General features: G+C 37.2%; 1 protein-coding gene across 3 annotated transcripts in view; it reads right to left on the reverse strand.

Annotated features, from left to right (window-relative positions):
• Positions 1-16,773, reverse strand: part of TADA2A (transcriptional adaptor 2A) — a 65,869-nt gene that overhangs the window by 32,033 nt on the left and 17,063 nt on the right. For all 3 annotated transcript variants that reach the window (XM_051994065.1, XM_051994063.1, XM_051994064.1), the window contains exons 3-8: positions 16,255-16,361; positions 15,254-15,313; positions 8,719-8,810; positions 6,547-6,704; positions 4,110-4,198; positions 2,337-2,409 (exon numbers count right to left, since the gene is read on the reverse strand). In XM_051994065.1, coding sequence (XP_051850025.1) covers positions 2,337-2,409; positions 4,110-4,198; positions 6,547-6,704; positions 8,719-8,810; positions 15,254-15,313; positions 16,255-16,361 — 579 coding nt within the window. The remainder of the gene's footprint in view (positions 1-2,336; positions 2,410-4,109; positions 4,199-6,546; positions 6,705-8,718; positions 8,811-15,253; positions 15,314-16,254; positions 16,362-16,773) is intronic.

Consider the following 16,773-nt stretch of genomic DNA (forward strand, 5'->3'; position numbering starts at 1 on the left):
AGACATGGGGGTTCAAGTTTTATTCCAGATGCTAACTAGCTATGTAATCCTGGGCAAGTCATTTAATCTCTACATGCCTCAGGTTGCTCCTGTAAAATGAGGTTGAATATGATGGCCTCTCATCATCCTCTCAGGTCCTTTCCAGCTCTAAATCTATGATCTAAACACAGCAGCAAGCCCTACTCTCATTAACTCCCATTCACATCATGTTTTAAAGTCTGTAATTTTCCACAATAATTCTATAAATTCCCCTATAAAGGGGAAAGCCCAGGGATCATAAGCCCCACCATACAGAGAAACAGAGAGATTATGTGTCTTCAGCAAGACAACTAATAAGGAAGAAGTGGACCCCAGGGCTCCTGGGTCTAGTGCTCCTTCCACCCCACCCTACATCATAAGGTCAGACGTGTGCCTTCCTGGGGTTCATAGTTCTGAAGAGCACCCGCAGAAGATGTTTTCTACAAGGCTGCCCTCTTGTGATATGGCATCCCAGCAAAAAAGGCTATAAACCAGGCAGTACATGAGGCTCTAACTAAAGTTGACTTGGAAGAGGGATTTTGGAAAAAGGAACCCCAGAGGAGGTGAGAAAGAGCAATGTCATGAATCACTGAGACTGAAAAGGAAAAGATACTGATGGGTAAGACAGAACAAATATAAGGAAGCTGACAAGCCCCAAAATGACTGGCTGTTAAGCTTTCCTCTTTTAGTTGAAACTGACTCACTTCGTCTTTCTGCAAAGTCGTGTGGGAGGGAAGAGGAGGGAAAGAAATTGCTAAGAAAGCCTCTAAGGTATTATGTTGAGAAAAAATTCTTTAAGTTAAAATTTTCATGGAGGCTCTCTTGGTCACAGATAGAATTTGTCAAATTCTTAGGGTGCTTCCCTGGAGTAAATAGAATCAAGATACCCTCCCGGTGACAGAATAGGCTTTAATTCAAAATGAAAAAATGATTTAGGATTCAAAAAGGATCCTCAGATTTGAGCTGGTCATTTAGCTCAAAGGGATATTTATTTACCTCATGTGTGTTTTGTATTTTCTCATCTGGGTTTATGTGGCAAATTTTCTCCTCCTTCCTAATAAAATGGAAGCTCTCAAGAATTGTTTTGTCCTTGGTCCTCTACAACTTAACACAGTGACAGCACACATTAAACCTCTTAACAAATGCCTGTTGATCAATGAATTGAGTGATGTTTTCCCCTTCAAGAGGATGTAAGTGTCTTAAGAGAGGGACCTGTGTGTCTCCAACGTCAAGCAGAGCATCTTGGGTATAATTTAAAAGCCTGCTGAATTGAATTCCTTCTAAGATAAGATAATCAAGGATTAGAATGCTTAAATGACCTGCCCAAAGTCACAAAAAGTTGGTGTTGGGAATGATGACGACAAATCCAGTGTCCCACCTGGCTGCTTCTTCCCACTTAAGGAATGGCTTAAAAGGAACTGGGTGGTCTAGCTGTGTGACCCCAGGCAAGTCACTTAACCCCAATTGCCACAGCAAAAAAAAAAAAAAAAAAAAAAAAAAAAATGAAATGGGTAAAAGAACACTCACAAAAAGTGAAGAAACTGGATGGAATTTGTCCTTATTATTTATCAGCTGTATCCTGTTGGACTCTGGACTGCTGAGAAAGAGCACACTGATGTTTGCAGTTTTTCTGAATATGCAATTCATCATGGATGGCCAAGAAAAGAACAGAGACAGTATCTCCTATTCTTTAGGGCCCTTTGGCATTCACAGTTTAAGTAAATAGAAAAAAAAAAGAAATGAACTATAGACAATTAGGGCAAAAACTCTAGAGATGTAAGCAAAAGGGTGCAGAAAATTCAACAGTATTTGTTGTTCCCTGGAGGCTCCTCTAAAAGGAAGACCATACTGGAGATACAGGAGGTTTCAAACCCTCTCCACAGGATGATTCACCCCACCTTCATCAAGGCCTTACTCAGTCTTTGGCCAAGAATATGAAATGGGAGCATCTGGGTTTGAATCCTACCTTTCTGGCTTCCTACCTACATGATTTTAGGCAACTCATTTTAGAGAGCTAGCCCCTTCACCATCCAGGTGGCCATTTGACCATTGGGTGATGAATCTCTTTGATCACAGATACTCATAAAGATGTTCTACTAAGGAGGAAAGGACTGCAATTGGTGTAAATGGAGGGAGTATACACATTGATGAAATTATGGATCCCTAAAGTAAAGTTATAATTTAGGTCAAGTAGCAAGAGAGACCCAGTCTAGGTCCTCATCTGTAAAATGTGAGGATCAGATCAGATGATATTTAAGGTCCCTTTTGTCCCTACATCTATAATCACAGGATTTTGACCAAAGGCTTCCCAAACTCACCATGTAAAATGTCTGAGTCATCTTCGACAAAATCAATATCTCTCAAGTCCCATTCTGCATAATTGTCAAACTCCTGTGAAAACAGACACAAGGCCCCAGCCCAACCCCATCCACTTGAGTTAATTATTTAAGTTTGGAAAGGATCCCAAAGGAGATAGTATTCAGTGGAGCACCTATTGCAAGCACACTACATGGCAAGAAGCTAGAATATCCTTCTTTTAAGTAATTAATAGTAAAGTAAAGGGAATCTGGGGATGGGATAGGGGAGTTACCCAGAAGAAAAATACTTATCAATGGTAAAAGAGAGTACTTCTGAGAATTCCAAAGGAAATAATCAAAAGAAGCCAAACATAAGCCAGTTTAGTTTCAAAAATAAAATTGAAGCCCACACCCTGCAGCAAACCCCCAGGGTGCTAAATGCCAAAGTAACAATGTCAGCTTTAATTTGTTCCCTGAAAGCTGTGCTCCTCTGTTATACTATGTGTTGACAATATACATAAAAGGCAATGCTGGTTGTGTTGATGGGTTGGTTCACAAGCTAAATGCAGGAGTGGTAAGGGCAGTTAAAGTACGATCAGACGCCACAGATGTAATAGGAAGTCCTGAGGTCAGGACCATTTAATGGCAGGTCAATAAATTTTAAGAGGGAATCTGCAAGGTGGTTGAACGTCCTGTTTGGAGATGTCACAGCTTGAAGAGGACCCTGAGGTCTCAAAGGGGTATTTTCATTTTGATAGATCTCATCATGCTGGAAAAAACTTCAAATACAGGTCCAGAAGCAGAGAGAAAGACAGACAGCCAGAGACAGAGAGAGGAAAAAAGAGACAGAGAGACACAAACAGTAAAGACAGAGAGAAAGAGAGAAAAGAAAAGGATAGAAGGGAGAGAAAGAAAGAGAGGGAGAAAGAAAAGGAAAGGGACAAATAGTGTGTGTGCAATCCAGGAATCAACCAGGTTGGCCTTATCACCATTCAAGTGAGTGTATTTGGTCATTTGGCCACTGGATGATAAATCTTTTTGAACACAGATACTCATAAAAATTTTCCTCTACAGAGAAAAGGATTGTAATCTGTACTGCTACAAGGAGTGATTACACTGATGATATTATGAATCTAGACTATAATTTAGATGAATCAGCAAAATAGCAACAGCATGAGCTGCTGGACCCCTTTTGCTTCCATGGTCCTTGAACTATGTCAAAATTCATTTTTATAAGCAAATATGGTTTTATATATTCTTTTTTTTTTTTTTTTTGGATCAGGACTGTGATTTAATTAGTATGGGGAATTTTCGATGGAGACACTCCTTCATACAAATCAGATCAGCACATCCTTTGTCATTTATTGTCTCAGAGAATTGCCAAGGCCACTGAAAAGTTAAGTGTAACCCAACTAGAAGTGGACCCTAAGCTTAAGATTTCCTATCCAGCTCTCCATCTCTTTATCATTCTGCCCCTGACTAACATAGAAAAGGCCTTTAGGAAATGATTATTGAACTGAATTAGTGTGAAGATAGTAATGAGTACTTTTACTACAACATAAGTGAGACTGTCATGTGTAATAGAAAGGGAAGTCAAAGGATGGCAAGCCTACACTTCCCCAATGAGTGTTTGAGCTCACTGAACTTCCAATACAAACATGTGAAAATGCATTCCCCTGGGTTACTTGGGGACAGCCCACTCTCAGGCCTACCCAACTCCCAGGTTTGAAGTCAGAGTTCTTAACAGAAGCAAATCCTGTCTTTGTGCCCAAAGAAAGAGTAAGGTTTTCCTACCTCAATGAAGTCTGCCCGGGCTGGCATATACCCTGCCATGTCCCGAGAAAGCAGCGAATCAAAGGCAGGCCTTGGAGGATCATCAGTAGCTGAAAGAGTATGGAGTTACATATTAAAACATACATACACATACACACACACACACACACACACACACACACACACACACAGAAAGCAAAAAGAAATTCAGAAGGGGATGCAAAAAGCACAATTTTGTTACTACTTTGTTAAAATTAATACACAATTTTTAAAATTACATCATAAAAATTTACAATTTCCTCTACAATCCTTTTTTAAATTTTTACTATCAATGCCAAATTCTTTCTCTCCTTCCATCTCTTCCTCTACCCAATGAAAAGGCAAGATTCAACCCTCTTTTTCAGTTTTTCTATGTATATCAAAATACTTATGACTATTAATTATATAATAGGAATTGGGACTGGACCTGTAATTTCATTAGCAAAGGGAATTCTTGGACAAGAAAACTCCATCAATGCAAATTACACCTTCTCCAAAATGTAAAGTCTCAGAAAGTTAGCTAAAACACTAAGAAGTTACTGTCTTACCCAGGGGTCTGGGCAAATTATATGTTAGAGGGGAACGTGAACCCAGTCAGAATTTAGGATTTTACTTAATCACTTAACAAAACAGTTATATGAATTTGTAACTATGCCCAAAGGGTTATAAAACTGTGCATACCCCTTGGTCCAGCAGTGCCATTACTGGGTTAAAAATTCCAAAGAAATCATAAAAGAGGGAAAAGGGCCCATATGTGCAAAATGTTTACAGCAGCTCCTTTTGTGGTAGCAAAGAATTGGAAAATGAAAATGCCCACCAATTGGGGAATGGTTGAATAAGTTATACTACATGAAAATAATGGATTATTGTTCTATAAAAAATGATGAACAGGATGATTTCAGAAAGGCCTGGAAAGATTTATATGAACTAATGCTAAGTGAAACAAGCAGAACCAGGAAAACACTGTTTACAGCAATAGCAAAATTGTATGATGATCAACTATGATGGACTTGCTTTTTCTCAGCAGTTTAGTGATCTAAAACAATCCCAATTAACATTGGATGGAAAATTTTTACACATCACCACTCAGTGAACCCAGCGAGAAAACTTATGGAGACTGAACGTAAATCAACACACGCTATGTTCACTTTTTTTTTTTTTCTTTTTCTTCTATATTTTTTGCTCTGGTAGTTTTCCCTTTTGTTCTGATTTTTCTCTCCCAACATGATTTATAAGGAAATATGTAAAAAAAAAAAATGAATGTATATGTATAACTATCAAAAAAATTGTTGTTTCTACATGTAACTGGGGAAAACAAAAATTAAAAAAAAAAGTTGCATGAGAAAACAACACAAATTCTAACATAACAGCAAGAAGGGATGTACGATAGCATCAAGAAATGCTCAAGAATAAATGAGAAAATAATCTGGATGTTCCTCTTCACCTCAACTACTTCAACACAGTAATGTTGTTTTTATTCAACACATTTTCAACATTCTTTAGCAAATCCCCTTAGGAAACTTTGGGGAGAATCGCTACAAATTTTTCATTTAAACACTGAATGTGAGGAAGAAAGCTTTTATAATATTCTCCAGACCCAAATAGTCACTCTTCTTCCTCATGTCCCTCACTCTGTAGAACAATTCTCAATTTACTCATCTCAGATGAATATTATTGAATTTCCTTTTCATTTTCCATTGATTATAAAGCTCTGAATCAGACAGCTATAAAGTTGTTGGCTGGGGCACTTTGAGGCTAGGAGTGGGGGTGTGGCAGAGGAGAGAAATGCACTGGTATCTTGTTACTCTTGTACTTTAAGCCATTGAGAAGCAATGCCCATTCATAATTCATGATGTTTTTAGTTATGCTTATAAAGGGGCCCAGGAGTCCCTAAGCCACAACAAACTAAAAATACATTATAAAGAAAAGACACCTTTACTGGTACTGACAAAAACAATGCATTGCCACATGGCTTTAGTATTGGATGATTAATAATCAAACACAGTGCATGTCCATAATGTGCCTCTCAAAATAAACTCTGCAGGGGACACGCCAACAGTCTTGTCCTCATGATGGCCCAGTAAGGTGGGTCACTTTTTTTCAGGTCTCATCTTACAGAAGCAGTCACTGAAGATAATTGATACACCTGAAGGGGTTCAACGAGTAGGTGTGGAAGGGCAAACAGGATCTAGGAGCCCTGACTCCCAAGCAAGCATTCTGTCCACAGGGATGGTGCCCCTCCCTGCCACCTCATGGTATCGGTTCTGAACAAGTGCCCTGGCCAACTCCACCTTTCTCTCTCACCAGGCTCTCACAAGTCCCAGAGCAGTCAGTCATCCAACCATTATTATCCACGATTGTCACAGAACAGGCTGTGGGACAAGCCCAGTGTCCTTTGCAATACAAGGCAGGCACTTACACTGGAATGGAATAGCTGTATCGGCAGTTTTCGCTTCCTCTGCTTGCTTGAGGTTGAGCAGGGTAGAAGCAAAAAGAGGGTTGTTGATGAAATGTTTCATGTAGTGTTTCTCACATTCTTCCTTGGTCTTGGTGCACATCTGATTGGCCACATCCTGCCTAAAGGGAGGAGGAGGGGGAAACTGTGTATTGGGGGGTGAGGTGGTAAGGGGACTTTCAATTGTGGGTAATTTTAGGCAGCACAGTCTGCTCTTGCCTTTTTTAAAGTCATACCTATCAGAGGACTGAATCTGACACCAGCAGCCCCAAACTAGCATCTAAGAAGCAGCAGCAGACAAATGAGACAGGTAGACATCTGATCTGAATCCAACTTGAACTTTGAAATTCAGCCAGTCTGAGAAATACAAGCAGAGGACTAGAAGTCCTCACTTTACTACCCCTTGTAAGAAGATATTACTTACTACCCCAACTCTAAAAATCTGGGTCCAGTGACTTGCCACTAGGAAAGAATAATTACCCAAAGATGGACAGTTCTGCTGCCTTGGACTTCCTTTTCTGACTGCACTGGGAAGAAAGGAATGTCACCAACCTTACCCCATTTTGTTTGGGACTGCACTGGGGTAGGGAATAGGGAAAAAGATGATGAAAGGATTAACTCAAACCTGCTTCGAAGGAGGAGAAAAATATGAAGGACAAGTCAAAGCCAACCAGTAAAATTCTCAAGAACAGACACCACTTTTTTTCTCTTACCATTCCTAATAATACTAGGATCACAAGGGCAGCTCAATAGAATGTAAGCTCTTTGAGGATATGGTATTTCCATTTTTGTTTTTATATCATCAGCATCTTCTAGAACTTTGTCTGATGCATACTCAGTATTTAATCCTCATTACTCAAATGGGCACTTGATTTAAAAAAGTTGTGGAATAAATTAATTTTTGAAGAAAGAAGAATCTGGGAACTATTGCGAAGACTTCAGCCTTTACACATTATAAAAGTAGACAATGCAGAAGCATTGAAGTCAGCAGACCAGGATTTACTGACAACTAGCTATATGACCATAATCAACTTATTTCTCTCATTAACTCCCATTCCCGCATTGTAAAATGGAACCATAATGTACCTCTTTACCTACTTCTCAGGGGTGTATCATGAGGAAAGAATGAAACTATGTAAAGAAAAGGACTTTGAAAAAGCATGAAGTTCTAGGCTAGCTACAAATCTGAGCTTATTATCTCAAGAAAAAGACCTTGCATGCTGGACAGTTCTGCCCAGCACAACCCAGGACCACAGCCTGAGAGTAGGGAAAAAATTTTAATTCTACTAAGGAATTTGTGGAAATTGAATCACCAAAAAGTGAGAAAGACCTATCCCAGGTGTCCGACTCCTTAAATGAGATTCAGCCTTGAAAAGCACAGGAGGAGTTGTAAAAACAGACAGAAAAATGACCTGTTTAAGAAAATGAAACTCCCCTTATGTTCAGAAAAGAAAAGCCAATGCTTTTTGTGAGAATATAATCAAACAAATGTTGTATAGATTCCCCTTAAGCATCCTAATTCACTCTGTGAGTTCATCCATCAGCAAGGAACAGAAGGAAACTAGAATAGTAGTAATGGTAGCAATAATAATAACAATCACAACAATAATAGCTCTCTCATTTATATAGAATTTTAAGGTTTGCAAAGTACACATGTTCTCTCATTTCATCCTCACAACAACCCTATGAGGTTGTTGTTTAGTTGAATCTGACTCTTTAGACTGTCCATGGGGTTTTCTTTGTAGACTCTGGAGCTATTGGCCATGTCCTTCTTCAGGGGATTAAGGCAAACAAAGGTTAAATGATTTGGCCAGGGTCACATGCCTAGGAAGATGTTATTATTTACCTCTATGTTACAGATGAAAAAAGGGAGGGTGAGAGAGGTTAAATGATTTCCCAGGATCATGCAGCGTGCTATGTTATCTGAGGCAGGATTTGAATTCAGGTCCTCCTGATTCCCAATCTAGCACTTTCTCTACTGCCTCAGGTAAGGAGGCCAGAGCAGAGTTCCAAGCAGCCAGAAGCTTGCTTCCAGGACTCCTCATTCTGAAGGCCCTGTCTATCCGGTGGCAACTTCTCTCCTGGAACATGATGAAGAAAATACCATGCAGTGCAGGGCAGTGGTAAAACTCTCACCAGTTTCCAAAGCCACAGTCCATTACTGCCTCCAGAAGGGCCATTTCCTCTTGAGCAGTCCAGCTGGGATCAAGAACAGGAAAGTCTGAGGTCTGAAGGAAAAGTGATTTTACAAAAATCAATTAACTACACTGGTAGAAATGGGTCCTGGTAACTCTGACCATTATTTCTGGTCTTGTTGAATGCTTTGCATTAGAATGGTGCCAAGAGATGCCTGAACTGAATTCCTCTAAGTTGTCAGCCTCCCACCTCCAACTTCCCTCAGTATAAAAGCTTCTAAAGGAAGCATGATCATCTGACCAAAGATGGGAACAGTCAGTGCTGGAGGGAGTATGGAGAAGAGCTGTGAATTGGTCTGGATCTTGTAGAATTCAATCTGGCCTTATGCAAAAAAAAGGATTAAAATGTCCATTCTATTTGACCTAAATATCCTATTCCTGGAAAACATGCTCCAAAGAAGTCATCAATCTGAAAGAAATTCCCATATACACCAAAATATTTACAGTAGCAATTTTGTAGAAGGAAAGAAATGGAAACAAAGTAAATGCTCATTGATCAGGGAATGGTTAAACTAATGAACATAATAAATATAACTCGGCTACGACAAAAAAAACCCACAAACAAAAAACCACCACCAACAACGATGATGAATATAAAGATCACAGAAATGCCTGAAAAGACTTAAGATGAACTCATAAAAAATGAAGTAAATGGAACCAAGAAAATAATATGCACAATGATTACAACAGTGCAAAAAATAACACTAAAACAATTGAAACTGAGCTCTTTAAAATAATAATGATCATGCATAGTCCTAAAGAAGAGACTAGAAAACTGATCCTTGTTTGAAGAAGTGAGCAAGTATGGGCATGTGTTTCACACAACATCCTAAATCGCACTTGGTCAGTGTAGAGGCTAGTTTTGTTGACTTGTTTTCTTCTTATTTTTCTTCCCTGTTAGAAGGAATGGCTCTCTGAGACAGGCAGGGAGGAAGAAGTACTTTGTCAAATGTAGGAGATTTATTTATTATTAATAAAAGTATTTTAAAATGTTAAAGAAAAAAATTTGCCAGCCACCATTTTCAGGTAAGGACCAGAAAAAAAAAAATTAAAATAACCTATCACAAGAAACCCTCTGAATGTCTAGACATACGTCTTTTCATATGAAGATTAAGAGTTTACTGACATTACACTATCTTTAATGAGGGACTTAGCACTGTTAGGAACTAGTCAGAACAAAAGAAACATGACGTAGTTCCCATACATGGAGCCTCAAAGCAACTATTACCAATCTGAGGACTAGGAATAGGACACTTAAATACAGCATATCATACACCTACTAAAAGTCCTGAGAACAATGTAAAGTGTTTCTATCACTGCCAACCTTTGAAGACAACAGATAATCAAATAGATGTAGAGAACTTTAAAAGTTTGCAAAGTGGTTTCCTTAAAAACACCTTGAGAAGTAGGAAGTGCAAGCATTATTACTTCTCATTTTGTAGATGAAAAACAGGGGTTCTTTCCTTGCCTCATGTCATATGAAAAGGAACTATCTGAGTTGGGATTCAGACCTGATTCCATATATCACCTATTCTTTCCACTACATCATGCTGCATCTCAAAGGACTTAAAAAAAGATTAATCTACCAGAACTCATCAAATGCAAAATGAGGCAAACAAGTTAATAATGAACATCTGGTTAGTTGTGGAAGGAACTACTCAAGAATGTAATAAAAAGGTACATAGCCTGTGGGATTTCTGATTCATGCTCCACCTGCCGCAGTACAAATAACTTATTAATATGAAGTTAAGAAATGATTGAGATCCCCTCTCTCTCCAATTTTTTTGATATGATCTGAAATTTCTTATTTGGAAAAGCAATAATCTTTGTTACTGTAGAAAATAAAATTTGGAAAAAAAGATGAGAAAGTCAATGGGAATGTTCCCCATATGAATGGAAAGGCCAGAAATGTATAAAATCTTAAGGAGCAACTGATATCTATCTACAAAAGGCCTCTCCTATAACCCCATGATCCCTATTCATCTTTTTCCCACCCCCAAAAGTAATAGGAAGAATTTTTAAAACACATACACACACGTATATGGTAACAAATTGTTACCATACCATAAAAAGATATTGTGTATGTGGGGAAGAGGGGGTAGAGAAAGAAACGGATGATATAATTGGAAAAACTAAATAAGGAAAAAGTTGAACCTACAGAGAAATTTGGTTTCCAAGGGAGATGAGGCCCAAACCAACTGACAAAAGAATCTGGCCACTTTAACAGATACATCCTTATAGTGGAGAAATGTGACTCATCAGGCCAAGCAAGTTTGAGTGAATCATCCCTTTCAGACCTTTACTCTCCTCTGGTCTCATTCTGTATACCCACCAATGACTTTTTAAATCTTAATTCAATTCTTCAAGTAGATTTTCCTACTGGGAAGAGAAAGCAGTTTGTAAGTGTTAGAAATGAATATTTTGCTGCTTCATATTTTATATTTGGTGTCAGTGAGATCTGAAATTTTATCATATTATTATAAATTAATAAAATGACATTCTAGTGCCAGTCAGTCTTTTATGAGTTTAAAAAATGTGATCTAGTTTCTCCTAATCTATGCAACTCTAACAAAGTTGGATGGTAAAAGGCCACACCCTGGAAAACAGAAGAAGTAAGTTCTATGGGAGGGATTTTTAACTGTATTTCTTTTTTTTTTTCTTATTTTATTTTAATAGTATTTTATTTTTCCAATCACATATAAAAATAATTTTCAATATTCACTTTTATAAGATCTTGAGTTTTTTTCTCCCTTCTTCCCTTAACCGTCCCCCCAAGATAGCAATCAATCTTATATAAGTTACACATACACAATCATGCAATCTGCATTCAGTTTCTGTAGTTCCTTCTCTAGATGTAGATGGCATTTTCAATCCCAAATCTATTGGAACTGTCTTGGATCACTGTATTGCTGGGAAGAGCTAAGTCTATCATAACTGATCATCATATGATCTTGCTGTTACTGTGTACAATTTAACCTTATTTTTCTCATGGATCTCTTGAGCAGTCTAGTCTGATGAAGCCTATTAACGCCCTCTCAGTATAACGTTTTTGAATGCATAAAATAAAAGAACAGGGTTACAAAGAAAACAAATTATAGAAAGAACAATCAAAATATTTGAAAAACAAGTACAAAGACCCTAGGTTAAAAACTCTTGGACTACAAAAAAGTTCTATTTTAATTGTCTTAAAATTACCAAAAATGACAAAAATCTTGATTTCAAAACCATATTGTAAACAAAAATTTCCTACTGTTTTTCTCCTTCAAAGATAGTGGAACCACCACAGCTGGAATATACCATCACAAATCCAAAAATATTTAAAGAGAAAATAGATGGGAAATGAATATAAACTGCTTGCATTCTTGTTTTTCTTCCCGGGTTATTTATACCTTCTGAATTCAATTCTCCCTGTGCAACAAGAAAACTGTTCGATTCTGCACATATATATTGTATCTAGGATATACTATAACCTATTCAACATGTAAAGGACTGCTTGCCAGCTGGGGAAGGGGGTGGAGGGAGGGAGGGGAAAAATCGGAACAGAAGTGAATGCAAGGGATAATGCTGTAAAAAATTACCCTGGCATGAGTTCTATCAATAAAAAGTTATTTAAAAAAAAAAAAAAAAGAGAGAGAGAGAGAGAAAATCGAAATGATACTCAAGAGAATGAAGACCAGAAAGGCAGCCAAATTAGATCAAGTATTTAGAGGAGATTGATGCTGGAGTTGATACAACTGTGAGAGCTCTGGGGGACTGATTAATAAAGTTTCTAAAGGGAAGATACCAAAAGAATGGAAAAAATTTCAGATCTTACTGACACCAAAAAAATTTATCAAGAGAATATTAACAATTATCAAACTGTGTGTCTAGCTCCCATCTATAAAATGAATGGATGAGAGTATGCGTAGAGAATCAACAAGCTTTCAAAAAGTTAACAATGAAAAAAAAAAAAAAGTTAACAATGGAGCATATCTTCGCTATTTTGCAGTTTAGTAACATTCCACTGTGCTTACTGATTGGTGGTTACCCTTTTCCCCCAGTTAAAAAAAAAAGCTTTTAACTTGGTAGAATGAAATAGTACCATGTAAGTTACTTTAAAATGTATTTAAATGAAGTACTTCCCATAGATACATCACGATCCCTTGAGACTCTTTTGAACACATAAAAATAACATAATAAAAAAAATATGTATTATAAATAATACTAATATATAATATAAAATAACAAAAAATAAGAAATAATCCTGCTCAATGGTCCCCTAATAAGGATAAGGGAAACCAAAACCAGGGAGATATATTGGGAGAATGCCAACAGTCTTCTCCACTGTGATGAGAGAAATCTAACACAGAAACCAGGTAAAGGAGGGATTTCCTGTGGATGTGAGATACTTCAACTGCTCCTATTTGCAGATAACATTGGGCTAAATGTAGCAAGCCCCAATACAATGCAGAACTTCCTAGGAAAACCCTATAATCATGCAAAGAGGTCTGGCCTGCCCATTCACACAAGACATACCAAGTGATGAAGGTCTATTATCCAAATGTCAATATGCATGGACAGCTGAATGGACATCCATTAGCATGTGTCCAATAGCATGGACAGTACAAATGGATGATGAGCTATTCCCAAAGTTGAAAAGAAGTTGAGAAGTTGAAAAGAAACACTTGAGAGAAGTGCAGGCTGAACAACTCTGGGAAAATTACAAAGCACTTTTGTCAACAGCAAGTTTCTCATAAACACCAAAATTTTTCAATACAAAATTTTTTCTGGTATCGCTGTATGATGGTAAAACCTTGGAACAGCATTGCTTCTGAAGAATTAAAGATAAGATATTTATGGAAGGTCACAAAAAGATATGTGGTAGGTGTGAATAAGAAATTCCAAAGAATAGGAATGAAAGAGTTAAATATTATGTAAAAAGAGAATATGGATTAGTCATATGAAAGAGGGAGATAAAACGGGGATTACTACAGGATTCTATTGATACCCTCAAGAAGTTGAAGAAAAGTGAGGAAAACTTCCAGCATGTTGGCTGAACCACTTATGGGAGACTTTTGGAAAGCTATGGATAGGAGCTGCAATGGATGGTCTGGCATGAATGGGTGATCTGCAAGGGGGAAGAAATATCTGAATTGAGGAGATCACCTGATAGATGTAATTAGTATATATATCTACTATTAGTGTACTATTCCTGTACCTTAAAAAAACTCCAAAGATCATTTGCATATAAGCCCAAAAATAACCATTTAGAAAATGACAAATGTTGAGGGGCTTCGGGTAAAAACACTAATATACTATTGGTATGATTCAGAATTGAAAGTAATTTGTAAAAGCAATTCTGTAAAGCAATTTTGAATCATGCCCCTAAAGTCATTATATTATAAATGCCTTTTGATCCAATGATAATACTACTTGGAATGTATCCCAAATCAAAGAAAGAAAAAAAAAAAGCACCCATATATACAAAAAATTTATAATAGCTTTTTTCATAGCACCTATTGCTAAATAAATTATGGTGTATGAATATGACTGAATGTTATTGTGTCATAAGAAATTATGCAATGGACAGTTTTTAAAATAAATGGGAAGGATATGGGAACTGATGTAGAGTGAAGAATCAGAAGAACAATTTATAGAATGATTACAATACTATAAAGACAAACAACTCTCAACAATTTAAAACTCTGATCAATGACAAACAACAAATTCAGCAGTCTCATGATGAAGTACTTCCTGAGAGAAAAAGTGACAGGCTCAAAATGCAAAAACAAAACCAAAAAAAAGGAATTATTGGATTTGGCCAATGAAGGAATCCACTTTACCTAAGTCTATTTGTGATGGTTTTGTTTTTTCTTTTTCTTTGCTTGATTGAAGGTGAGGGGTAGTAGGTAGGAGAGAATAAATGCTTTTTAATATATAAATAAATGTTAAAATTATCTCATAGATTTATACAGTTCTTTAAGATCTGAAGATCTCTGAAGCTATTCTAAGGTCTTGGAGACTTTGAAGGGCTCCATCATTGATATGTAAAGTAAAAGTTTTAAGCCAAGATATCTTAGTAGATGAAAAAGCTTCTTTAAAAATTTACTGGGCCACTATTATTGAAATCAGAAAAGATAAATACCGAGGAAAAAAATGCCAGAAAAACAAACATGGTAGGAATAATAAAGATGGATTACAATAAAACTGAGGCTGAGGAGAGTTGATGTCTTTTTGGCCCTTTGCTGTGACTATGAAAATGATGTTCAGGCCCTATCTCCTTTGATCCTCCCCCTGTGAGATGGTTAGAATAAACAAGTTAACTGAGTATCAAGAAACAAAAGCAACTTGCCTAAAGAATGATGAATCAGCAGTCTCCTGACCTAGGTGTGTGTCTCAGTGGCTCCACTAAATGGGTGATCTTGTTCTGACAATTTGTCCTCAGAAATCTATGTTCTTACCATTATTTCATAAGTGTGAGAAATTTATGTTCTTACCATTATTTCATAAGTGTGATCACTTTGATGCTTCTTGTACTCAAATCCTCTGGTGAAGCACTGTAAAACAGAAAAAACAAGTGACTCACAAGCTTTTCCAATTGCTTCTTTACAAGTTCGAGAAAGACAATTTTTTTTTCATATTTGTATATGTAAAATAGTATGGAATTGGGGACCTGAACTTGTGAATTTGCTGGAAACAATCACTTTTCAAGAAAGGAAATGCTCTCTACGAATGCAGGTAGATACCTTCTCTGCAACCTAGGATCTTTAAGAGTTGTGTAGAGTACCGGATGTTAAGGGGTTAACCCTGAGGGACCCATATCCAGAAATATGTTAGAGGAAAAACCTGAATTCAAGTCTCTCTAGCTTCAAGGTCAGTTCTCTATCTGCTATGCCATACTACTTCCCAGTTTTCATGATTAAAAAATGCTTTTGAAGCCTTTTGTTTGAAGCTTCAATCAAACAGGGTACTGGCTGCCTTAGCCACTGGCTGATTGGCCCTCAATAGGAAGACAAATCCAATGGTCTTAACATCAAGGCTTCTGCCTGTACCTCTAGGGACCAGTCGGACTCCCTCTGGCTGCCTAGACTAATCTAGTCAGTAAAGTCATGTCTGCTATCCAGTTTTCACTGCCATCAGGTTGAGAGAAAGCAGTTATCTCAGGTTATATCAGGGGCAGCAATTCTTTCCCTTGGCATATATTTCCTATCTCAATGCTTTAACTTTCCTAGATGTGTCTAGATGTGACTTCAGAGGACTGATTGTGAAGCACATCTCCTGCCTCTGAGCAGAGAGGTGCTACAGGTGGGAAGATATACATTTTAGATAGTGTTTGTTTGCTCAGCTATTTTTTATTATAAAGGAGGACTAATGGTGAGAGGGAGAAGTCACTAGAAAGTGACAATGATTTAAAAAAAAAGGAAAGAACATCAATAAACTGTCATAGAAGAAAAAAAGAATAAGGGATGCAAATGTCTGGGCTACTTTTGTGAGTTACCTGCAAGCAGAGGAGGAATGGAGGAGGTCCACATTCAGCACATTTAATATAGGGCTCCATGAGATAGGAAGAACATCCCCGGCAGGGAGGCTTATCAAAGGGATCATCTAGAAAAGAGAAAAAAAATTTTTAATTATGGCTATTTTTGTCTTAATTTTTTTTTTACATCATCTTTCATCTTTTCTAAATGCATTCCACTGGTTCCCTTCCAAAGAGAGCCAACTTTTATAATAACAACAACAACAACAAAAAATAAATAAAAGGAAAAATTAGTTCAACAAAACTAACCATTCTTCAAGTGAATCTGGCAATATATGCAAGATTCCACATCCATAGATCCCTACTTCTGCAAAGAAGAGGGAAGATATATTTTCTCTTATCTTCTTCACGACCAAGGTTTATCATTAATTATATAACATTCAGGAGTTTATGGTTTATCTATCCATCCTAATTTTTAAATTTCGGTTATAGCCAAGGCTTTAATTATTGTGTAAATTTTTCTCCTGGTTCAGCTTCTTC

Source organism: Antechinus flavipes, chromosome 4 (assembly GCF_016432865.1).
Source record: "Antechinus flavipes isolate AdamAnt ecotype Samford, QLD, Australia chromosome 4, AdamAnt_v2, whole genome shotgun sequence".
In the NCBI taxonomy this organism is placed as follows: Eukaryota; Metazoa; Chordata; class Mammalia; order Dasyuromorphia; family Dasyuridae; genus Antechinus; species Antechinus flavipes.